Raw genomic sequence first — 27,018 nt, forward strand, 5'->3', positions numbered from 1 at the left:
AAAAAACATCCCGTTATCTCATAAATAATTTTCTTGAAAAGTCGGACACAAACTTAGAATATTACAATAGTGGGGCAACTTAGCATAACAATTGTGCATTTTGTGAGGAAAGCACCAAATTTGGCACACTCGTAGCCTATCATATTATGAACATATTTGGATATTGGGCCATCTCAAATTCAGCCGCTGATGGCTGTGGCAGCCATTTTCCACTGCCATCAAAAATTTGAGATGTCCCAATATCCAAATCTGTTGATAATATGATAGGCTACGAGTGTGCCAAATTTGGTGCTTTCCTCACAAAATGCACAATTGTTATGCTATATTTAGCTAAGTTACCCCACTACAAGCTTCTCAGTGAGCTTTTAAATGTACTGTACAGAAAAGTTTTGGTTTAAAAAAAAAGTTTTGCCATTACAATTTTCTCAGACGATTGTCTGCTCAACGGAAGTGAGTGTTCAAAACAATTTTCTAAAAATAAAAAATATATTAAAAAAACTTCAACCCCCCACCCCCCAAAAAAAACCCACTCAAAGCAACTGTTAGCGTTTTTAATTAATTCCTGTCATGAAAACAGATGAATAATGCCAAGTAATTATGGTTTCCACAACCTGTGGAACGAGCAGTGAGAATAAATAGAGCAGAAGTTGAATTGCCAGTGCGATCATTTCAACAACATAAGGCTCACAGCAAAACAAACCACAAAAAATAAATCAAACACCACATGCTTCCTGGTTTCCATCATTGCAAGTGCTAGCAGTTTGAAGGTTTGCAGAAGCAGCAATTTAGAAAATTAAATTAAATGTAAACCAAGGGTTGGGGGTGTATTTACATGTTCAAGCACAGCTGAATGTATACATACTATGTGTTGGTAGCTTTATAATGCGCAGGAAGAGCCGGTGCAATAAATCAAAGCGATGCAAATCCGATGCAGAAAAAGATCAAAGTTTTACAAACACTTTAGCTTTCTTCCGCACAAAACTACACACTCCACAAACACTTCGGCATGCTCGAGATAAATAAGTAAGTGAAAGCCACAGAGAAAGCTACTCCGTCTTCTCGGCTACAATTGGTTACTGGTGGTCCAAATTCAAGATGCAAGTGCGACACAAACCGGTGGGGGAGAAAAACTCATTCGACGAGAAGTGATGCCACGAGTTAAAGCAGCACCCGCTACAAAACATTCATCTCTTGCAATGTGCACTTCTGGTATAATCAAATGATTGCGTTCGTTTTTAAACATGACATTGCTCTTGGAAGACATTTCCAAGTTTAGGCCAAAACGTTGATGATATAAGGTGGCATTACACGAGGTAGGGTCCCGTTGATCAAAAACTCAATCCCTTTTGGGTGAGTTTTTCTTCTCAAAATGTTTAAAACCATACGACACGAAAACCATGCTCCAACAGAGAGTTTCGTCTCTTTTATGCAGAAAGCAGTTAAAAAGAAGTTTGTTGTACAGGATGACCAACATGTGTTGCTTCCCCTTGTTAGCAAAAATTATCTTCTGTTTATTGTGTCTTCTGTTAATTGTTCCATTAATGAGGTTGGTTTGCATTCTGAATATAAATGATAATACTGGTTGTTTTTTTTAATAACGAAGTCTAGACTCGTTGAGAAGACTAAGTAACAACAACAGCTTTAGGGACTGACAGTGGGTAAAAGGGAAATGCAGTGATACCACCGGTGAGAAGATGAGTGACAGGAATGTAAGAGTGAAATTGAATGATGAAATGAATGCATTGGCAAGGGGGGAGTAGAATACATCAGAATTTCCTTGGGGAGAAATTATTTCCTGCACGCTCACACTCAACCACCTCCAAGGGAACAAAAGACGAAACAGCTGCACCAGCCCAGAGGAGAAGGAGATTGGGACCAGACTCTGTGCAGAGCGTTGGTGCTGCTTAAGCAGTCTCCTTGGCTATTGGGCACAATTATGGACGGGTCGTCACTCCGACACAGTATACCAGCATGCTGGCACTCATTTTGCCGACCTCGGAAGGATGACAGGCAGAGTTCACCCCACCTGGTATTAATTCAATAGCTGAGCAGGATTTGAACTCAGGACCCAAGGATCCCAAGCCCACCACTCTAACCATTCAGCCAACACCAGGCATACCAGCCCAGAGTGGGGAGCCTTACTCCATATCACTGTGGATGAAGGCCGAGTACACCATGGTGAGCTCTGTGTGATTCAGAATGGACTTGCCTCTGCAGAGAATAGCAAGGGTCGAGCCACCTTGGAGTTTGGAGACGTAGTGAATAGCAAGGGATGAGCAAGAGAGGAAATGGCAGATATCAAAACCAAGGAGCTCCAGGGATTACACCTCTTCCAGGGGTTGGCAACCTGGGGGTTTGACAGCCGATCCTCATTAGACAATCGTATAGTTGGGTGGCGAACAGGTATATGTCTGAACAGGCTTGTACGTCGATGGCCTCACTTTTATTTGTAACACCACAGGGGTGAAAAGGCAAAGAAATATAATGGGAAAACGTAATAATAAGTATTCATATTATTGGGTTTTAAGAAGCAAGGGTGTGTCTGGAAAGCATGAGAAAAGTGTGTGAACAAGAAAAGAAGGAAAGAGAAAGAGAGAGAGAGAGAGAGAGAGAGAGAGAGAGAGAGAGAGAGAGAGAGAGAGAGAGAGAGAGAGAGAGAGAGAGAGAGAGAGAGAGAGAGAGAGAGAGAGAGAGAGAGAGAGAGAGAGAGAGAGAGAGAGAGAGAGAGAAAAGAGACAGGGAAAATAAGGAGGAGGGGGAAAGGCAGGGAAAGGGGAGGGAGAGGTAAGGGGAAGCAGAGGTGGGAGAGGAAAAAATATGGGAAAATAAAACAACTGGAAGATCATTTGCCACGAATGAGTTGATAGATATGTCTCCGCCCGAGTTAGATGTCGGATGTCGACCCACTTATGTTTGATCTCAATTAAAGGTCACATGTAAAAGTAAATGTCGAGAGAGAGAGAGAGAGAGAGAGAGAGAGAGAGAGAGAGAGAGAGAGAGAGAGAGAGAGAGAGAGAGAGAGAGAGAGAGAGAGAGAGAGAGAGAGAGAGAGAGAGAGAGAGAGAGAGAGAGATATATATATATATATATATATATATATATATATATATATATATATATATATAAATATATAAGTAAAAGAAAGAAAACAACAGATGCTTCAAAAATATTTTCAAAGGGCACCTGACCTTTGACCCATTGAACCCAAAATTGAATACTTTCTTCTTTGTATCGCAGTCCATACTTGTGCTAAATTTGGTTGAAATCCCTTCTTTGGTTCACAAGTTATTGTGGTAACAAAGATTTACAATCAAAGGTCACATGACCATAGATCTTCGACCTTGTGAACCCAAAATGCAATCAGTTCATCTTTGTATCACAGTTCATACTTTAGCCTATTTTGGTTGGAATCCCTTTTGTAGATCACAAATTATCACGCTAAAGAATATGCCACAAACTTAATACTATAGGTGTCTTTGGCTGCGGAGGCAAAAAATTAAAATACATAAAAAAAAAAAAACAGATTAAAAAAAGACAAAGCAAGAAAAGAGTATGATGTGCAAATATAAAGATTCTGGTTGAGGGAGGCACCAAGAGAGATAAAGGAAGAACCACAATAGGGGAGAGACGGTAAGTTCTCTTCGGTGGGATCTATTTGCTGTTCCACTTTTGGAGCCCAACGACAGCGCATTATGGGATGGAAAGAGACTAGCTCAACATTTGTTACAATTTCAATTCCATTGTACATACCTGAGATGATCAGTGAAAACTTCCAAATCAGAAAAGAAGGTTCTTACAAAACCACAATATTACTACAACAGTTTAAGCCAGTATACTTAAACTAGAGTTTTAAAGTCCAATCCAGATGTTCAAAGTATAACAAACAGCTGGTATACCCTCCATTTAAGCTCCACAAACATTCACAGGCATTGGAAAAGACAATGGGCACAACACAGAGAAAACGTTATGAAAGAATGATGGATTAACAGGATCCAAAAAGGGTTACCAATTAGAGTGTCGGTTTGTTGCTTGCATTCATGTCGAAGTTTGGAACCATCACTCCTTTATGCAGATCCGCAAGTTACAAACTCAATATTGGCTTTTACGAGTCACAGAATACAATGTCAGTGAAGCTGCACAGGTCTCAAAAATCATCATGAAACAGCTACAGTAGTGCTATGGTTGCCACATAATAATAGGGAAACACAGGCAGAATCTTTCAAAAAAAAAGAAAAAAGAAAATCATTTTAAGCATGCGACTACAGTGAGCCATTGAAAGTTCTTCATCACAAAAAACACAAATCTTCCACAATCAGCTCGCCTCTATGAATTGGGTCCAAAGAGCATTGGCCCAAGCTCTATCTCCACACCAGCCATGTGATGCCCAGTGGCTTGGCATGTTTTGTCGAACCAAACCATGCTGCACGGTCGCTGGCACTGTTGGTTGTGGTGATGATTGTAGAGGTTTGACCGTTTGTTCTCTTTACCTTGTTCCCAGCACGGTGCAGCATCATTAGAGGCTACAAATCGGCGTTCATGCTGCCAGCACTCAAAACTTGCTTGCCTCCTGCCGTACCTGCACACAAATCAAACAGTACAACGCAAACATTTCATTTGGAAGAAGGCAGTGACATCACATCAAAATAAAAATCAACTTTCTAGTTAAAAATGAAAAATGGATGGGGAGGGGTGGGAAGATCAAATCAATGCTAGATGGCTCTGGCAGAATGGAATAGAGTATCAAAGGTGGGAAGTAAAAACACCAAGCCTGGTTCACATTGCACCAATTTAACTGCATCTTACGCAATCATCATCCCTCTATTAAGCCTGGTTTTGGCTTAATGGTTAAGATGGCTGGTTTGTGATTTTAGGGTCGTGAATTACAGCCCCTGCCATTCTGTTAAACAACACCAAGTAGGCTGACTCAGCCTGTCATCCTTCTGAGGTTGGAAATAATAAATACCAGTGTACTGGAAACAGGGGTACTACATCAGCGGCACAGCTGCGTTCCCAGCCATCATATAACCAGCAGCCACAGACTGCATGGAAAATAATAATCCCTCTATTAGAGCGATAACTCGAACAATTTTCATACAACAATACTGTTCATCAACATTCCAAGCTGTCGAAAGGCCAATAAACAACTACTTAAATGTTTCCCACCCCCAACCTTGACAAAAAGAAAAACGAAGTGCAACTTTTCGTTGTGCAACGTCATGTATACATACGTTTTGCAACTTTGAGCTATGTCACATGGTTTCATCACCAAAATTATATCAACCTGATATGCTGATTGACTCATACCAGTTAGCAAAGTTACAGAAAAGAGCAGGGTTCTATTATATGCAAGTTCTAAATATTGCAAGGCTCCCAGGATACACTTTTTGTTGGCTGCAGAAAAGCTGCATCGTGCTTGAGATTAGACACCGGCATTATAATCCTGCATCAAAAGTTAAGAGCACTAGATTTAGTGGTGTAATGGTGAAAGCATCCACTTTGAGCCCAAGTCGGCAGTTTGACGACACGACAGCACAGGATCGGCGGTTTGACCCCCAGCAGTGTCCAGCAACAAAAAAAATGAAAAATGATTCGTGCTGCTTCCTTGCTTGAAGCTCAGCATTTAAAAAGGATACAGCATGGACAAAGAACCATAGTTTGGCAAACACAGCACAGGATTCGATGGGTCAAATGACCCCATCCTGCATTGAACTTTGTGGAAGGGAACTCATAACTTCCGTTCATTCATCTGGTAATAAGAAAAACACGACCTCATATTTTGCTTGTTAGTAAATAAAGTGATTTGTTATTTGTTGTTCACAACAATAACGTTTTTGCTATCAGAACACCGCTGTATTACATGCTACCCCCTGTCTAATGGTGGCCCTGACATCTAATTGAGCTATTTACTTTGGTTTTATACCTCCATGGAATTGATTTGGAACATTAAGAGAACAGCTACCTCCATGCTTAAAGTCGTTTCAATTTTCAATAGTCGTGCTTACAACTCAAATTCAACATTGTCAATGTTGCACAGAATGATTTTGGCTTGAAGAAAGATAAATTTTTAAATATATCTATCTTGTGAAGAAGCTCGACCAAGAAATGATTGTAATCAGTGGTATTTCAGTCACATCATGATAATTTGAAAGCAAACGTTTGAAATTGTTCCAAGCACGCCTGATCTACCACTTTTTCGCCAGGTAGATATTTTGCATTTTCCGTTACTTCACAAAAAGGTAAACAACACTACATGAACTAGTCACACCACCAATTTCCACCAAATGTTGAGCAACAATTAAGAATGCAAAGAACAATCAAGAATGAGTGGTTTTGCAAAAACAATCATACCGGCATTCGGTAGAGCACGTACGTCCGCCAGGCTAAACGATTTACGTTTTGTAACCCACTGAGAGGCTGGATCTGAATCCACACCTGAACCAAAATCTAATCAGCTGGTTCTTGTCACCTACCCAACTCATCTGGAAAGTTTTGTCATCATTTTGAAATATCATGCTATATATCGTTTTTGGCCCCATCTCTCAATTGTGAAAAATCACTCGACAATAACAAAAAATTTTAATCACATCCAGATCTTCACCAAAACCGAATCAATTTAGCCTTGTTGCACACCCAACCTGTCCACCAAGCTTCGTCCGAATCTGTCCTTAAATTTGAGACATCGTGCTCTACTCCATATCGTTTTAGACTCCATCTCTTAATGGTGAAGAATCACATTAAAAATTATAGTATCTGGATCCTAATGTACATCTTCTCCAAAATCGAATCAATTCTTCCTTGTGACACACCCAACCTGTCCACCAAATTTTGTCCAAATATGTCCATAACTTTTTGAGATATTCTGCTCACAGACAGACAGACAAATGGGGTGAAAACATAACCTCCAGCCACCTTCGGTAATGACCGTTTATCCCCAAGTATACCGACATTAAATCTGGTCATCAATTCGGTTTCTGCCCTGACTATATTACCATGACCATGTTTCTTCTTTTATCCCAACAATGGATGGATTCATGACATATCTAACAAAAGATCATGGTCATCTCTCAAGCTTTCAATACTGTCTGGCATCCTTACTTTCCAAATGTATGCTAAAGGCATTCAGCACTCCCCTGCCCCCTCCATTGGTGTTCAGATTTTCAATGAAAATGGAAACTGGTTGCTCTCGATGGAATTGCGTGTCAAGATCACCCTCTTGAGGATAGTATCCCGCAAGACAGCGCTTTTGAACCGTACTTATTGGTCTACAACAATAACCGCTCCGTTTTCCTGGATAACTCCTCTGCACAATTTTGCAGAACAATGTACACAACATTTCTGAGAGACAGGCTCCTGAAGCATCTGTCTCTGAAGATCTGGAAAAAAATATCATGAGCCAGCTACCTTTCAACGCAGGGAAGTTCCATGTTCCCACTTTGTTTCTCCGCAAGGATCGCCTTTCAAGCCATTCCCCCACCCCAGCCCCACCCAGTATACTTCTCTGGTCAACCCTGGGAGGTGCAGTTCTTGGAGTGCCGAGGCCTCACAATCTATCGCAACTTGCCTTGGGCATACCACATCTCCAAACTTTGAATTCAGGGTGACACTTCGATCGTTCCCCCAAAGCAAAGTCCATTCTGAGCTCATTATATTGTATAAAGCCTTCAAACGAAGTATTATTGAATATGGGTCCCCACTCAGAGCTGGTGCAGACGAGTCTCATCTTTCTCCCCTGTTTTGAGGTTTGTTTGTTTTTAATAGGATCTAAGGCCTATAATGGAGCTGCCACACACAAATCTCACATACATGAACATTCAGACAAATAGAAGAAATAACACAGGACTGTTCGACGAGACAATCACTGAGCTTGGGGAAAGTGCCGTCACTTACCAGGGATACCCTGGGTACCAATGACACCACCGCTTTTCTCACCACACTCAGCTGGGCATTTACTAAGGAAGAATTTTCTCATCCCCATGGATGGCAACCTTCAAGGAATATCTGTACTTTATCGTTTTAAATGCAGAGCGTCAAGCAAGGAAGCAGCACGCATCATTATAAAAGTCTTTTGTATGACTGTTGGCAATTAAGTCCAATACTCAGTGTTATTGGGAAACCTTAATAGAGGTCCGAGTCCAAAGGTGTACTTCTTGCCCACCGTAAGGAAGGTTGGTGGACATTCAGCATTGCATCAATTCACTTCGAGCTTCGCTCCTCTTGTCCCTCAATCCTTCACCAACCCACCAAGATTGCAGGTGTTCTTTTGGAATCCCAAACTTAGTAACCTTCCACAATTCCAAGCCGAACACTCACCTCATTCCATCATCTGCGGAACTGACTCCCTGCGTCTGTCTCATGCGCAACTCTCCAATTCGTCAAGAGTTCTGCCCTTCGTCACTTATTCTTCTCACTAGCACAATCCCCTTTCCTTTATGACACTCATCCATGAATGTGTGGTATCTTTCCTCCATTCCTTTTTGATCCCCACTCGATGAACATACTGACCGGGCGTAGTGGCGTGCGCCTGCAATCCTGCTACTCGGAGGCTTGGGTTGGAGGATCACTTGAGGACGGGTGCTCTGCGCTGGGCCGTGCTCTGAGAGGGTGTAGGGCAGCCCGGAATCATGGCGAAACTCAATCCTTATCCCTGTGTCGTAAGAGGTGACCAGGGTTGCGTCAGGAAGGGCATCCGGCGTAAAACCTGTGCCAAATCAGTATGCGGATCATAATGGATGATCCGCTGTGGCGACCTCTAACGGGAGCAGCCGAAAGGAGAACCACTCGATGAACATACTGACTTTTTGCCATTTAGCTCCTCCATGAGCTGAGATTTATGTGTACAAAAAGGTCTGTTATTAGAATAGGTAATGCAATTGAAGTCATGCTTTGTTTTTAATTTAATCTTCATGATTTCCTTTGCACATTTAATGCATTGCAATTAAACAAATGATTAAATAAGCTCTATTAGTTATTTTAGATGTATAATAAAACAAACAGCTAACATGAAGCATGCTCGAGCAACATTCAACTTTTTTCAATCAACAACAGAAAAGCAACTTCAAAAACAAAATGATTGAAGGGCCCAAATTACATGAGACACGTAAATGCAGGTGTACAATTTTAATCCCCAGGCCTGGCTCTGAAGAAATTCTCTCTCACCTATTTCAGCATTTGCAAGCATAAAAACCAAACAAGAGTACAAACATGATTGTAGTGTTGTTAGAATAAAGGTGAAGTTGTGATCAAGGCTTTGTTGACATTTTAAATAGCACTGGGAATGTTCCATTTATGGAAGAAGTTATCATACAATGTATAAAAAGGACAGCGCTGTCCAAATCCAAATGACCAACCAAGAATATATATGTATAAATGAGTTTCTTCATAAAATTTGTGAACATGTCAGCTTAACAAAAAAAGAAAAACATTAAAAATTCAAATTTGCTTAAATTTAATGAATAAAAAACTGCATTGAAGAATTGAAAGCATGCTGTTAAGGTGAGAGCCAGGAAATACATTCACTCAAAAAAACATGTTAATTCAAAAAAACAAAAAACTAAAATAAAAGCTTTACATTAATAAAAACAAACAAAAAAACAAAAATTAAACAAACTTAAAATGCCTGGGAATCTATTTCAAAGTTTCTTTCAAGTGTTGGTTAACCAATTGTAAGACTTAAAAAGACCTTTACCTAGTTTTTGAAGAGATGAAATTTCTATTGTTGAAGTGCCAGCCTAAAAACAAGAAAAAAAAGGTTTGAAGAAATGAACAAAAAAAAAAAGTTATGTGGAAATTAAATTAAATTTTGATCGAAATATCCTCAACAAAAATCAACCTATACTAAAACTTGTCATGATTCCCTGGACCAACAAATAAATAACAGCTCACTTTTCAGGAGTCACATGTACATTGAGTCATCACTCAAGTCATTTACATTAACTTAGACTAATCAGTGCTTGGTCAAAGAAGCTAGAAAATAAACCAACTCTTATTTAAAACCAACAGCTGCAAAGAACTGTCCAATGATAAAGCCACACACTGACTGACAGCTAAAAAGTCCACAGAATCAGAAATTCATGTTTGGTTTAATGAATAAATATGGCTTGGCTTTACAATAAATCATTTATTTTTTTTAATTGAATAAATATCTTTAAATGAAGATTTTAGTGTTTTTGTGGTGTCATTGTACTCCCAATTGCACCCCCCCCAAAAAAAAAAAACAGTGATAGGATTAAGTCATATATCTGTCTTCTTCAGAACACTTTTGCTTCCGGACTTGTGTTTATGGGTGTACTACATACTCCTTATCCATAGAAACACCATTATCGCGTCATCAACTAAAAAAAGATAATTGAAGTGATTTAAATCCGACACAATCCCTACGGAAATTAGGGATCATTCTAATCTAATGCAAAAGAAGAGCTCTCAAAAAGTGCCAGAAACTGAGGGTAAGTAGCGTACTGTTGCGCTGACGGTTGTACAGTTATGTTCATTCAGTGTTAATTAACCTGTTGTATATCATTCACTCACTCTTCATGTACATGTACATTGTGAGGATAGTTCCATCCAGTATGGTAATAAGCCATGCCGCTGATGTTAACAATTGTATACCCTTTTGCTTTTAGATGAGCACAATCCTCATAACTACAATAATTACAGAGTAGTGTTGCATAAAAATACCACTAAACTCCACATTTACCATTGTCTAGCTCGATGATTTTCCATTTACCAGTTGTTATTGCTGAGTCTTTCTTCGTCGTCGTCCACAATTGTTGTGAATGCCAGGTATTTCAAGAATAATGTCATCCCCAATTTCCACCTCGGGTTCGTACATATATGGTCTGACAGCACCTTCTAAATCATGATTTTGACTATCGTCTTAATCTGAGGATTCTTGATCAGATCAGAGGATTCTTGATCAGAAAATTATTTGTCAAATTCACTTTATCATGAGTCTGAAGTGAGTTGTACGGCCATTATTCTTTGTGTGCTGAGACAATCGTACTGGTGATGACGTCACACAGGACGTCATGACCATGGAGGTTTTCTGGAATTTTTAGGAGTAGTATCAGCCAGGTTGGCTTTTTAAAACTTCAACAGCTCAAAAAAGTATTCGAATCAAAAACCATGTTCAGTTCTTTGTTAATGACTCACAAATCAATATCGTATCAAAAAATATATATTTCTGATTCTGTGGACCTTTAAATATATGTACCTGGAAGTATGTCGGTGACCTGGTAGTCGTCGCAAAATAAAATCGTCCAGATCTTCACCCTTCTTTGACTCCTCTAACCCAAGCTCATCCTCCAGAAAATCTTCCACCTGAAGGAGGTACACAACAGACAACTTGGCCACAACCTTTGAGAAAAGAGACATCTTAATCATAGGATGAAACAATATTGTCACAGATCATGGCTGGGTTCAGACGTAACTGAGGTCCTGCAAAATGTACAATATGACAACTCTGCACCTCATCAACAAAGCGGCGGAATGAAGTGCGGTCATGTGCAAAGACACCGTCGGCGCCAAAGAAAGGGCGCACAAAGCCATCAAGGCGTGGCCAATGGGGGAACTTGAGTCCAGCAAGACGGTGAACATAATCACGCAACAGCTGGTGGAACTGACCGGAACTGACAGGAAGGAGTGCTTCAAGGTGAGCACACTCGGCGACTGTTGAACAAGACTATCATATAACAGAAGCAAGAAGAGGGAGAGAGAAAAATTTAGCAAATAATTAAACAAATGCATTGCAAAGGTCCAATCAAATAATTAAGATTGCTGCAAGAACAAATGGTGATATTGCTAAAAAAACCAAAAAAAAAACCATTGGTTTCTCAAAAGATGGCACACTCACTGTTTTTTGCTGCAAACGTTGCTTTTGGTATTGCTTCTCCCCACCTAATCCATCATTCGGTGTCCTCTCAGCCCTTTGGTGATGCCATGAAGCATAGTCCCGAACATTCCTTGCACCTTGAGCCCGTGTTCCAGGACGATGGTGTGATTGATGGATATGGCCACTTTTCCCCTTCACAATATATTTTGAACGATCATTCCTCTCCACCCCACTTCCTGAGTGATGAGATTCTGTGCCAAGTGGACTAGATGTTTGCAAAACCTTCCGCTTTCCTTCGTTTTTGCCACTAGTCACACCAGAATCTTTTCTACGCCGAGACCCTGTGAACCCCCGGGTGCTGTTCACTACCATCTCTCGTTCTCCGGTGTCACCTTTGACAACAGTCCCTTCTTTTCTAGCTTGAACATACAGTCGCTCCCACATATCAGTGCGCTGCTGTAACATTGACAGCTTTCCCTCGGTCTCAACCAGTTTCCTTCGTAGCTTTTCTGTTACCCCAAGAAACTTCTGATCATCTCTCATATCTCTGCCTCTTTTATCACTTGGAGGTTCTTCGTTCATTTTCGGATCAGTTTGCATCTTCCCTTGGCCTTGTCTGAGTGATCGAATGCGGTTATTCAAAGTAGCAACCTCTTGGCGCAGTACAGCGAGTGTTGCCCCATCGTGTCGCCGGATAGCTTGCAGGCGTTCACCATCTTGCGCTGCCTCATCTCGAGACAATTCTGCAGCACGTCGTGCTTCATTTGCTTCATGCAGACGAGACTCCAGCTCCTGCTGAATTGACTAGACAGATTTTTGGAAGACAGGGATAAAGGAGGGAAGAAGGGCTTCCTTTATCGTATTACCTATTGCTGCACAAAAGACAATTATTAGTTTTTCAGATTTGGGACGTGAGGGGTGTGAAGGGATTTCAAAGATTCAGAATTTAAGATGTTGGTGGATTTTTCTTTACATGAACAACAGATATGCAACAAATTTTTGTACCATCCACACAATTTATTTCACAATTCATAGGTGATGTCAGAAACTGAGTGGAAATCTGAAAGTGTTTCAAAAAAAATCTAAATTAATGTGCCACTCAGATGAACCACATCATGGGGTTAACGTCTATCAAGGGGAATGGCGGGTTTGGACACTTGGACACCAATGTACCAATATGAATCCGAACAGTTTCTTACAGTTGTGAATGACAAGGTCAGTGACAGCGAAGCAACTCCCAATATATCAATATCTGAGTCATATTCATTGTTGTAATGTGGAGTCTCTTTTAAATAGTTATAATTAGCGTTGAACCCGTCGCTTCACCGACAGTATTTGAACAATAAAATTGATATATTGTTGCGGTTTTGATAAAAATCGCTATTGTAAATGTGCACTCACAACATGTTGGTCCTTCAGCATAGTTATTTCCGTAATAACTGTTTATAACAGTTCCCTACCTTTAGATGTGTCAGTGGGATCCAAACTGCATTGAAACAGGAAGATTAGGATTCACTTCCTGTTGTTATTTTGCACATGGAACGTTGTCGGCATGTGCCGATCCCTTCTTTATATTCCCTTTATCGTTAATTTCCTCTCCCTCTCTCTTTTCTCACACCACACGTAAGTACACACACTTATATTTAACTCAGACTGTAGTTTGACGCAATCTCTTCCAACATGCACATAATTCAATCAACACATTAAGAACAGTTACATAACCTCAAACTCCCCCACTCTAAATGATATCCCTCATCCCACAACCCTCAACCCCATTGCAAGCTTTTGTGATGGCTATCATGCGACTGGGCAATGTTTGGTCAGCATTGACCTGAGAGGCATCGGCTCCATTCGTTTTCCCCATAATCGTTCCTGCGCGCCTTTGGCACTGTGCACCTCCATCCATCCATCCATTGGGGCCATACTCTGTGCAGAGCATTGATGCTGCCGAAACATTATCCTTGGCTATTGGGCACAATCCTGGATGGGCCACCACTCCGACACAGTATACCAGAATGCTGGCACTCATTTTACCGACCTCGGAAGGATGACAGGTCGAGTTAACCCCACCTGGAATTAATTCAACAGCTGAGCAGGATTTGAACTCAAGACCCGAGGATCCCAAGCCCACAACCCAAACCATTAAGCCAACACCAGGCATATACTGTGCACCTCGAACCAGCCAAATGCTCGCTCGCCTTAAGCAGTGGTCAGGGAGATCCGACTCTTTCGACAGCCGGAAGTCCCAACAAAGAGGACTCGCTGCAGAAACTCGAATCGGCGGGGCTAGCGAGGTGGAACGCCAATCTGAGTGCAGGCCCCGCCCAATGACGCACACTTCTCGAAGCTTCCAGGCTGGCCTTATAAAAGAGGGAACCCAGGAGCATTTTCTCTCTTTCAACGGTCGTTTGCGCTCCCTCTTTCAACAGACACCACGGACCCTCTTTCAATGGGCGCCAGACACTGTTCCCTGAGGCATATCATTTGTTTGCTCTCTTTTAATGGGCACTGGACACTGTTCCCTGAGGCATGACATTGACGGGTGACGGACACTTTGTTCCCCGAGGCATGAAACCATTTGTTCTGTTCATCCTTTCTTTCTTTGGGGTCGGACACGCTCGCTCTATCCTCTCATTGGACCACTATGTCACTTGCTCTGCAGAGGTCGCGCTGCTGGTTCTTGCCACTTTCACCCCTTTGGTTTTTCCCTCATGAACTGTCATCACGAGTGAGGAGCCGAGGCTGTGAGGGGGCAGACAAAGCTAAGCCAATTAATAGGACCGAAACCAAGCTACACTGCAGACACATCAGGGAGGATCTCACGCTTCGGCTATGCCCTCACACATCTTTTCTGCTGCACCTTTCTCAGTTTCCCTTTTCAAACAAACACACACACACACACACAAACACACACACACACACACACACACACACACACACACACACACACACACACACACACACACACACACACACACACACACACACACACACACACACACACACACACACACACACACGCACACGTCTCTTCTCCACGCACTCGAGACATCTCACAGTCTTTTTCCCCACTTCTCTCCCTCAGTGTTGAATAGCAGTTGTGAATGCTTGGGCCCATGTACTGTGTAAGTGGTAGGTAAGGTGTTTGTTAAGTTTGCTCTGTGTCTCTTTTCTCTTTCTCTGATCTCATCGCTGTACAAATTGCTGAATCCTCATTTCTCCCCGTGCCATTAAAATCCTTACATTCCCTCCCTCCACCCCCCTTTTCCTGCTCCCTACTTGTGTAAATAAACCTGTTCTCGTTGAATCTATTCCCAATGTGTCCGTGTCCATCTTTTCCACCATTAGTCTTGCACTGGCTGCACAGAGATAGCTTGGAAGGTTGAGATTCCCGACCGTTCGGTTTGCAGGGTCCGGCGTGTGCTCGCGGTACAGTTTGGCCGCATTCGCATTCAACATCACCAGATAATGTAAGTAGCACATTTGCTGAAGGTGCGTTCCCCAGTTGGGGGGGGGGGCACGGGACCCCCAGTTAAACGGTTGTTAGACGGACGGACACTGGGACTCCTGGTCTCTCGATCGGCATTCGTAGTTCTGTTGTAGGCATTTTAGTTGCATCACAACCCACCGTGGGGTGAAGTAATTTGCTCCCGGTGGCTTCAGCTCCGATTGAGTTTGAAAGAAACTGGGGATTCCCCCTCATCATAGGCTCGAGCCCCGAGGCCACAACAATATGCTACAGTACAGTAATAGTTTATTGTCAGTCAATATTTGCAATTTTTTACATTACAGAAACATTTTGTTTCCTGCTTACAACCCAGCAATAATTTGAGTAACACGCACACTTATTCACCAACATCAATAATACAAATTACTTTTATATTCTGAGGGATCCCTTATGGGTTTTTTTTTCTTTTTCCAAGTTACACAATGCAATTCTCATCGAGTCATGAATAATACACCACCGTAAAGGCCTAGTCGATCACTAGATGCAACGCCATCTTAATACACAACCATCTTACTTAATCAGTCATCCTGACGTCCAGCGCGTGGCATTCAGTCCATCGCCTACGGACATCAGATATATGGATTATGGTGTTCAACTGCCATCAAAGAAGAGATGGGAGGGGTCAAGTGTGGACGTCTGGATGACGTGCATATCTGCATAGGCCTAGCCTTGCACTAGACGTAACGACATAATGATGTCCCTAACATAACACCATGATGATGTTCCAGCAAAAAGATCACGACAGAGGGACGGATGGAGAAATCAGACTACTTTAATACATAGAAGACCACACTTTACGAAGCTTTTAGTTGCCAAGTTGACAAATGAGGTCATAATGCCCTCAACTGGTTTCCTTGTCTTTATGTTTAAGTGCATCTTCTTTTTGTCTTCTAAGTGCTGTAGTAGGACAGGTAGTTTAAAAAAAATAATGCTATAGTGTGTCGTGAATACCATTCAAATTGAGAAGCAATGTCCAGCAATAAAGCACCAGTTTACTTTATGGGTTATTATTCTAACTTTGTGGCTGCTGTTGTGGCAAAATCCAAAACATAAAAGACATTTAATTCAACCAAGTGATCTGGAAATAATGAGCTACTTAAATGCTGATGTTATGCTCTGCTGGGATCATCCTCTGGAGGACACAGTCCTAAAAATCGCTCGGCCTCAATTGTTTCACACGACCTGTCCAGCGCAGAACATATTACAAATATCCCCATTGGAAATTCACTTCCGGTCTCACAGCCTGGAGATCCAGATTTGTTTTGCTCCTGCAAAGCTCGGTTTTACCAGTCAGAACAGTTAGAGTCTGTGTGCTGCAAATCTTGTTTTTACAATAGTCAAATGTTATCCTGTAAATTTCATTACTTTTAGAGCTCACAGCTGCCACACATCTTTGCATATTTCTTATTGTTAATGGTTCGTGTTTTTTCACTCGGCCTCAACGGCATCGATTTGTTGCCCAATTCGTTTTTCTGTCTCCATCCTACTCAATGAAAAACTGTTTGTTGAAACATTGTAAATGTCTGTTGCGTTTTAACTCCTTATATCTTCATGCATTTCTGTGATGTTAATAGTTTGGTTCCATGTCGCTTGCTTCTTGTCTTTGACCTCCAACTTTATTTTCCGCTTCCCTTCCTCTTTCGTACCACGAAATAAAAACAACACATTAAAAGGTCTTCTCTTGCTATCTTCCTGTCTCCCGAAGTCTTCACCATTCTTTCTTCCTTGCTTCCCTCTCAGATGTCTCATCCTTCATGATCATAAACGAAAATCTTCCTTTCATCACCTCCATTCTCTCAAATCTGAATAATGTCAGGCTGTCTCCTCACGCAACCATAGTCACATATTACCATAGCTATCCTTTTCTATCCATTATTCCCTGCTCTGATGATGCTACAATTGGCTCTTCAGATCACGTATTCCTGAAAATGCGCATCTCCTTGGTGGTCTTTGGGAATTCACCATGTCTGATAGTTTAATCAAGTCAAGTGCACCATCTCTTCCACTGACTGGTTCACAATCTCATAATCTCCAAGACAGTGCACGAGACATATTTCTCAACAAAATAATCATATATCTCTATATCTTAATGTGTCTCTGTGTCACTCTCTCTCTCACACACACACACACACACACACACACACACACACACACACACACACACACACACACACACACACACACACACACACACACACACACACACACACACACACACACACACGTGTTATGTGTACAGGAAGGAGGACCCCCTTCCCCAATGAATATTTGTGCATAATTATAAAGGAAAAACACCAAGTGGATATATGCACGATATCAGATATTTTGACACAAGTTAGGTGTTGTGTCGACATTCTGCAAGCTCTGGTGTTCCCTCCATCCCACCTCCATAAAACAAGACATGTAGTACAGCAGATGCTACACTGCTCAACACTTGCCTCATCATCTAGAACCCAAAGTCTTCATCCTTTTGGGGGCCTTTTTCTAGGACGACTGACCATGAGCGGCCCCAGCAGTGCTTAATGCACCACCGGCAGGTGTCGGCTTACTTTGACATGGTCTATAGCTGGTCTCTCTTCTGCCAGAGCCAGGCAGATGCACTCTCAGCTGCTTCTTGCATTTCCTTTGTGGTCATCCTCATCATCAAAGGTGTGGCTCCCATTGATTTGAGAAATTTGAATGTAGTTCTGGTCACAAAACCCCTGCACCCGACTTGTACTGGAAACAGGAGACATGTCCATCCTCTTTCCTCACACTGTGCCTTTCGGTCTGCATACTTTGCCCTCTTCCTTTCATATGCCCATTCCAAGTCGTCTTCCCATGGGACTGTGAGCTCCATGACTATTCCTGTTTTCTGGGGAATTGACCACACAACTATGTCAGGGTGCAAATTGGAGAGGAGAACCTCGACTGGAAAAGTGAATTTTTTTTTTTTTTAATCAAGGTCAACGTTCATTTTCCACTGCTTTTGGCACAAACAGTGATTGCCTTTTACACAAAATCAGGGGTTTTTGAGCTCCACTGCCTGCTGGAACAATTCTAATAGGCTCCTTATGCCCGACTACTGCCTTATTCGCTTTCACCTGCAGGTCCTCCACTGCGGTGGCGAGCACACGCAACATCTGGTTATGTCTAATGTATACCTCTGCAGAACCTTCTCACAGCCAACGAGAACATACTCAAAGGTTCCTTGCTTTCCACAAAGGGCACAGACATTGGACTCTGCCAATCCCCATTTTTGAATAATGACAGGAGAAGGCAGTAAGTAGGTTGTATATGGATCGCAGTAAGAAACCTATTCTCATTGGTTCCATTTTCCATAACTGTTGTTAGTTGAGTTTTCGCTCCATGACTGCGTCCCATCTTGTCCAAGCTCCTTGCTGGGACTGCTCCACGGCCTGTGCCACTCTCATCCTTTCCTCTTCACGCCTGATCTCCGCCATTACCATTCTTCTTCTTCCTCGCTCACTCACAACTGACCACCACCTGCTCTTCTGCCATCCTATCCCACACCTACCCTGTTGTATAACTCCCATTACTTCTCTCAATTTTAGTGCCTCCTCCACCTCCTGTACGATCTTTACGACATCTCACTTTCTTCCTGTATATACCCCAGGCTGAGTGTTCCGCACCACTGGATCTGAAGAGTCTCTGAGCAAAAGGTGCAACCGGGCCTTGCAGTACTTGAACTCCTCGATTGCCGATGTAACAGGCAACTGCACCTTGGTGATAGTGCAATACAGTATACAGAGCCAGGGTAGCAAGAAACCTCAAACACCCAGCCATTTCCTCATACAACTACAAATGGCCCTTTCCATTTTTCCACTCTAATTAATGTGATCTCATACACCTGCATTGGCTGCAGAATTTGTGGAAGCGGACCAAACTGAAAACAACACAGCTTGAACTTACCAGGTAACCCTGACTTCTTGATGGCTTCGAGTCCCTCTGAAATAATCTTCTGCAACTCCACTCCATGGTGACAGTCGGTTAAGGGTAAGGAATACCACCTTCCAAGACTATTTAATGATTCCTCCTTCGCAGTGGGAATGTTCTCTCCAGAAATCTGAAACCTTACTGACTTGTACTATCAGGATGCCAAAGGCAAACTCCTGCTCTTCTTAGGTTTCAACTTCATCCGACTCCATAAAATTAACTCATCCAGTCTGGCTTGCATTCTCATCATCACCTCTGTTTCGTCCATAATTAATGTCATATCATCTATATATTAATACTGAAGGGCCAATTTTGTGCTCCTCCAAGCAGTCGCATCACGTTTTTCTCGGTACTGTGACCTGGACTGAAAGAGACTTCGTACCTGTGAGAGTGCATCGCACATAGTGGCAATAGTCAACTTTCAACTCTGAAGCAGAATAAACACTTTTCATTGAGACGGGGGCGGGGGGTGAAGAGGCGGGGGGCAAGGTAAGTAAATTTTTGGGCGGGGGTAAGCAAATTGAAAGCGGGAGACGGGGGAAATGGGGCAGGTGCTGGGGTGAGTTAGGGGGGGTGGAGAGTGAGGGGGTGGACAGGGGGGCGGGGAATCAAGAGACAGGGGCGGCGGGGAGTGATGAGGCAGGGGCGGGGTAATTACATTTTTGGGCAGGGGTAAGCAAATTGAAGGCAGGTGGGAATGGGGCAGGGGCGGGGGATGAGAAGGCGGGGGTAAGCACGCCCTGTCCAGTCCATATCCCTCGAGTGTGGGTGAGCTGGTGAGGGTGGTTGAATGAACAGAATCCATCTGTGACGGGGCTTCGGCTCGTCCATAAAGGATTGCATTGGGGGAAGAACTTGGCCTGATAAGAGCTCTACTCCCTTTCTGCAACCTTCTGCTGCTCGATCTATCAACTCCATGGCCATGACAAACAACAAAGGTGACACAACACACCTCGTGGGAATACCAACCTCAAAGGATTGCCAGTTCGTGGCATATGAAGGGGTTGTGAACCTCATAAAGAACTGCTCATGAGAGATCCTGATGAGGTTTATAACCTTCTCTGGAATCCAACACACTCTCATAGCCTTCTCAATGAGAACATGTGGGACAGAACCAAATGCACTGGCCAAATCAAGCCATACAACGTGAAGGTCCCTCGTCTCCTTCCTTGCATACTGAATGATATTCAATATCAATGCACCATGCTCCAGGAACCCTGGTAAGCCTGGCACGCCTGCTTTCTGCACAGATGTGTTAATGTATCCATTTTGCAGCATATAATGTCATCCTTTTTGACAGAATGCTGAAGAATACCTTCCCCTCCACTTTCAAGAGTGATATTGGCCAAAACTGATTGACACCTTCTGAATTCTCCTCTTTAGGAAGAAATTCCATCTGCTGCACACCACTCCTTTGCAACAACAGAGTTCTTCCATGTAACTCTCAACAATTTCCACAGAATTTTCAGTACTTTTGGGCACTTCTTGTCAAGAAAGGATGACACTCCTTTTATTCCTGGAGCACTCTTCGCTCTTACTTTCTTGACAACATCTTTGACTTCCTGCAATTTCATAACACTCAAGTCAAAGGGTATCCCAGACTCTGTGGGATTCGGTTAACCATTCATTAGAAGAAGGGGTTTCGCAGTTTGGGTCACAATAGGTCTCCCTGAGATGCTTCCCCAATTCTTCTCTTGACACATTAAGTGTTCCACTCTTACTCTGCTCAAAAAGAATCTTGGTGAATCTAGAAGGGGTTTTTCAGAAAAGCTTCCCTTTTGCAACTCCTTTCCCTCTTTCTATTCCTCTCTGCATCTGCTCTCCGAAGCCTCAAGAGTTTCTTCCTGAACTCCTCAAACAACACTCGGAACCCCGGTATGTTTAATCAGGTCGAGTGTTTTGGCTTACAGTCCACCATCTCTTCCACTGATTGGTCCACAATCTTATTCTCCAAGACAGTGCATGAGACTCATTTCTCAACAAAATACACAATCAAATCATATAAATCATATACATCACACACACACACACACACACACACACACACACACACACACACACACACACACACACACACACACACACACACACACACACACACACACACACACACGTTATGTGTATAGGGAGGAAGACCCCCTCCCCTCATGAATATTTGTGCATAATTATGAAGGCTACCAACTTTGGATACTCTACTGGTCAAAACTTTTAGAACACCCCCATTTTTCCAGTTTTTACCAAAATTTAAGCATTTCAAGTCCAATGAATAACCTGAAATGGTTTGACAGGTCGAGTGGTAGTAAGAAAGCCATTGCTAAGATGTCAAAATAAAAAAAGAGGCTTGCCTGGGCCATGAAGCACCGCCAGTGGACCACTGAAAACTGGAAGAAAGTCTTATGGACCGATGAATCAAAATTTGAAATCTTCGATTCATCACGCAGGGTTTTTGTACACCGTTGAGTCGGCGAAAGGATGGTTCCTCAGTGTGACACCAACTGTCAAACATGGAGGAGGAAGCGTGATGATCTGGGGCTCTTTTTGCTGGATCCAGAGTCGGCGACTTGCACAGAGTGACTGGCACCCTGAATCAAAAGGGCTACCACAGCATTTTGCAGCACCATGCAATTCCCTCTGGTCTACGCCGAGTTGCTCAGGGGTTCATCCTACAGCAAGATAACGACCCAAAACATACCTCCAGGCTATGTCAGAACTACCTGAGAAGAAAAGAACAAGACGGTCGGCTTCAAATCATGGAATGGCCAGCACAGTCTCCAGACTTAAACCCAATCGAGCTGGTTTGGGATGAACTAGACAGAAGGGTGAAAGCAAAACAACCTACAACTGCAAAACATTTGTGGGAACTTCTGCAAGTGTTGGGAAGAACATTCCGAACAATATTTGATTTTCATTGAAGAAAGAATGCCACGAATATGTTCGGCTGTTTTATCTGCAAAAGGTGGCGACTTTGATGAGTCAAAAATTTAGATTAAATTTTGTTCAACAAAACGATTCCATGATTTCTTTTTTTATCTGTAATTGTTTATTTGTTCTATGCTTTAAATTCAGAGTACATTCAAACATTAAACTGCTTAAATTACAATAAAAACTGGAAAAATGGGGGTGTTCTAAAACTTTTGACCGGTCGAGTACGTACTTTGTGAATATATGCACAATATCAGATATTTTAACACAAGTTAGATGTTTTGTAGACGTTCTGCAAGCTTTGGTGTTCCCTCCATATATATATATATATATATATATATATATATATATATATATATATATATATATATATATATATATATATATATATATATATATATATATATATATATATATATATATATATATATATAACCCTCCAGTGTCCTTTATCAACAAGCACATGCTGTCATTCCATTGCTCACATGTTGACATGAGGCAAACTACTTGCACTTCATGGAGGAACACCAGGTGTCCAGGACTATTAAAAAAAAAAAGGGAAAAGGTGCAGGGAAGCACAGTTCAGTTTTATCTAAGCACAGGTGTGCATCAGTCAGTTTGGTGGGGGCATGTGGTGCCTTGGGTCCTCTCAGGGTATCCAGGCTCACAAATGTGGATGCCCCTCAGGGCCCATGGCAATACAGTCCACACAGTTAGTCCAGTGAAAACAACCATTCTCCAATCAAGCTACATTGGAAAGGTCTCAATTCAGACTTTGTAGAAAACATCAAGGTCCCCCAACCCTCTCTTCTTATACCAACCCCTTTTACCCACCACCAATCAAACATACCTCCAATCAAGGTAAATAAATTTCTCACCTCCTCTTCTGCTACTGGTCCTGACAACCATCCACCCAAAGCATTCCACTGTGGACACATGCTACCACTTCTTATCCAGCAATGGATGGATGCCCTCATCTTAAACAAGAGTTCAGGGTAGTATCATTGGACATCTCTTGTGAAATGATTGGCTGGCATGCCAACCATGATTCCAAACCATCAGCTAATGGTTTCCATTGTTTCTTCAGACTTGCTATCAGATATCATGTACATTCACAAGCGGTGGGTTGCTTTGGATGGAATTCTCTTCCTTGCTGTACTTCTGGAACCCAGTGTCTCTCAGGAGAGCGTTTTCATGACAAATCCTGTTATTTATATATTATATTGATGACATGTCTGTCACTGGAAAATCCATTGCATCACTTTGCAGGTTTCATCCCTCCACCAGGAAGACAGTGACAGCATCCTTTTCTGCCGATTTGGAGACAATAAGCAACTGGACATAGACCTGGAGCAGATCATTTTATGCAACCCCACTCCACCTCCCCCCCCCCCAAAAAAAAATCAAACAAATTACTGTTTTCTCACTTTGTCCCACCATAAAGACTCAAAGCAAACTAGAAGGGCACTCAGAAGAGTGCATACCTCCACCACGTAATGCCTGATCCACGAGAACATATCGGGCCCAATACATTTTTGAAATATCATGCTATCGAGTACTATATCGTTTTTGCACTATCTCTCAATGGTGAAGAATCACTTTAAAAATTAAATAATTTTCATATCCAGATACCAAAATCCAATCGGTTCGTCCTTGTCACACACCGAACCTGTCCACAAAATTTCATCTGGATCCATCCACCACTTTTTGAGATATCCTGTACACAGACAAACAGACAAGCAAACAGACATAGAAAGGGGTGAAAACAACCTCCTTCACCTTTGGTGGCAGAGGTAAATATGACAATTTATTTCTCCGATTAACCTCTGGGGGAGCTATAGTCTATGGAGCTAGTTGGCCTCATTATCAACTGTAACCTGTCTTTGGTAGATCATATCTACAAGCTGGTGTCCAAAGCTGGCCTGTCTTGGAATTCTCTGCAGGGCCAAATGCTTCATTGTCAGTCTTCAGATTATAATGGTGGACAAAATTTTCATCCAGTGTGTCATGGCATATTGATCAGTATCACTGCTATCAATCTTACCCCCCCCCCCCTCCACCTTTAGGCTTTAGAATCTAAAGCCATCCATGACATTAGAATCTCGTCATGAAGCTGAGTCTCGGTGTCTGTTTTTTGCTCACTGTCGGCAGGTTCGCCGTGCACCTTTAAACCAGGTATTCTGGTCTTGCACCACCTTCTGCCATCTCACCTCTCCACCCAGGACTTGCCCCATCGAGGTCACTCGTGTTCTGCCAGTATTCCATTCCTTGTTTAATCTCTTCATGTCTACGTTCAATGCTCTTCTTTATTCACGCACTCATTTTCTTGTCTGTGAAACAATCTTCCCAAATACCATTTCAGCTGCATTTGCTCTGTTTGTGCTGTGGTTCATTCATTTGTAGTATCCTCACCGTTTTCCCGATGTAGCCACAATTTATCTCTCAATCCATCAATCCAATTGTTCTGCTCTTTCATGAGCCTCGATGCCTGCATCAAAATGTATATTATAAGAGAATGGATTTTAAAATCAGACGATGATTGAACATGCTTAACCCTTCCTGAGCAATCAACTTCCTACATGTTAAAAAGTTTTTTTTAATGAAAAAAATATTTGTGATGAGATCAGTGGAATACCTGAACTACATCCACCTTGTAATTTGAAGTTGTGGTGGCTAAGGCATGATTATTTTTGTTATTACAATGTGGCATCTCAATCTTTTACCACCATTCATCCTTGCTCATTAACTTCCTCAGTTACTCCGCTTCACCAGCAGGTCACATGTGTTAGTCAAGTTACTCACTTGCCAACTTAAAAAAAGTGCAAGACTTTCTTTTTCGACTTTGCATGCCCTTTTCCCCCACCATCTGCGAAATCATTTTCCCGTGTCTCTGCGTACATGCCCTCCACTCTAATCCATTATGTAAGATCTCAAGCCCACGCACATCTAACAAAATAAATTTACAAATTGTTGTTTTTCAACTGCAATAAAACTCTTTTATACATCTGTCCACCAAACCAAATCAGAACACTATGCTGAAGAATGGTTGCTTGCAATCAAACTCATGTCAGCGAATAAAGTAGTGATGAAATGTCTGCCCTACTTGCAAGTGGGCTTGTGTGGCACGGAGAACTTCATTTTCCTCAGCCAACCTCATGGTATCGGGCAGTATTCCCGATTCTCCCCCCTGCAATATGCCAGAAATGTCAACACTTGCCAAAAATTGTTCAATGTCAAGCATAAACATTCTATCTGGGTCTCAATCACAGCAGTTCATATCAAAGATCGGATGAGGTCAGCACAGGCTTACTGCTCGAGTGCAAAACGTCTTCCGTTCCTGCTGGCAGTGTTCAAGGTCATTCCGAATGTGGTCTATTTCATCTTCATATTGCTCAACTTCACTCTGCTGCCCTTTCAGTTGCACTGTACCTAGTCAGGACAGAGGTCAATTTAAATTGAATGCACCACATTGGGCAGGCAGAGCAGTTAATCAAAGAGTACACATATCTATCCAGAAAATTTGCTTCTGCATCATCACATAAGACACAAAATAAGTTTCACAGCCAAAAGTAGTAAATCATTACAATGCTGGAAGCCAAGCCAATAAAACAGGTTAGAGCAGCAGTTATATCAAATGACAATTCATTGCAGGTTCACTCAGCCAAACTCATCCTCCTCCTCCATGGTTCAGAAAAGTTCAATCGCAATGTGTTTGCAGCACCATGAGGTCGAGATCAGATTATCAATTAAAAAAAATAAAACTCACAAGAGCAAGCATCATGCCACAAATGAACTTACTGAAAAACCTTCCAAGATCCAGTTTCCCTATAAGCAAAATGTAATATTTTCCCAGATATTAGTACTGCACACTTTCAAAGACAAAAAAAGAACGAGAAAAAGGTCTATTGCTCAGTTATTTTCCTCTTAATTGTCTATGAGTCTATTGCTCAGACGTCCTCTGCATCAGTCAGCAACTTTTTCTTTTTGAAACCAGTGATGCCATGGGTCAAATGTCCTACCAAAGTGGGGGGGGGGGGGGAGGAACAATCTAAACCTCAATTTCTACTGAACGTACAAGATAAGTTTCACAGCAAGGCTCCCATGTCAAGAAGTGCCAAAAGCAGGTCAGCCCAAGTAAACCGTTTCTGCATTTCAGACTCCAACAAATGTGTGGAATGTACAATGTTCTGGAGCAATATGATCTCACAACACACAAGGAATTTTTCCGAGGGTTTAAAAATGTCAACACAGTGGAAAAACAAAACCAGCATTTCTTCTCTCACTCCTGCAAGTGATGTGGGAGTCATTTTGATCCCCACTGCAACATGTGGCATATGCAAGTGGCATGCCAAATGCAGGAACTACAGAAATCTCTCAGTCCTGTGAAAGAATTCCTGTGAGAAATAGCAGAAAATCTATATGGTGGGTAGGATGCCTCATTTGTGCAAAGTATATAACGGCAAGAAATGAAATCAAATGACTTACAAGGATTTACAAGGAATTAAGGCGCATGAGGAGGCCATTCGGCCCATCATGCCTGTGCTACACAAATACCAGATTGAATCAATCCGTTGATAACCCTTCCCTTCGTGTGCACTGTGTAGCTTTTTGGTTGCTACACTGGTACTCATTTCACCAACCTTGGAAGGATGACAGGCTGAGTCAACCCCCTGGTGTTAATTCAGCAGCCAACGAGGCATGAACTCAGGACTCGAGGATCCCAAGCCACCACCCTAACCGCGAAGCCAATACCAGGTTAAATTGTACATTTGTTCTCACTGAGGAAGGCCAAGAAGAAGGCACATTTGGCTGAAAGCTTGTCACT

At 42.2% G+C, this 27,018-nt stretch overlaps 1 protein-coding gene across 8 annotated transcripts in view; it reads right to left on the minus strand.

Annotated features, from left to right (window-relative positions):
• Positions 1–537: 537 nt before the first annotated feature.
• The window catches only part of CCPG1 (cell cycle progression 1), a 90,131-nt gene continuing 63,650 nt past the window's right edge, over positions 538–27,018 (minus strand). For 4 of the 8 annotated variants that reach the window (XM_085877234.1, XM_085877232.1, XM_085877229.1 and 1 more), the window contains 7 exons: positions 25,992–26,018; positions 25,504–25,622; positions 25,297–25,380; positions 11,849–12,631; positions 11,465–11,677; positions 11,210–11,316; positions 538–4,576 (listed from right to left, as the gene is read on the minus strand). In XM_085877234.1, the coding sequence (XP_085733360.1) occupies positions 4,324–4,576; positions 11,210–11,316; positions 11,465–11,677; positions 11,849–12,631; positions 25,297–25,380; positions 25,504–25,622; positions 25,992–26,018 (1,586 nt within the window). In that variant the 3' untranslated portion in view covers positions 538–4,323. Of the gene's footprint in view, positions 4,577–9,685; positions 9,729–11,209; positions 11,317–11,464; positions 11,678–11,848; positions 12,632–25,296; positions 25,381–25,503; positions 25,623–25,991; positions 26,019–27,018 lie in introns of all 8 variants that reach the window. The other 4 variants (XM_085877233.1, XM_085877236.1, XM_085877231.1 and 1 more) reach the window with 2 other exon arrangements.

The sequence above is a fragment of the Eptatretus burgeri genome, chromosome 4 (genome assembly GCF_056783735.1).
Source record: "Eptatretus burgeri isolate ZD-2024b chromosome 4, Ebu_testis_v1, whole genome shotgun sequence".
NCBI classification, from domain to species: Eukaryota; Metazoa; Chordata; class Myxini; order Myxiniformes; family Myxinidae; genus Eptatretus; species Eptatretus burgeri.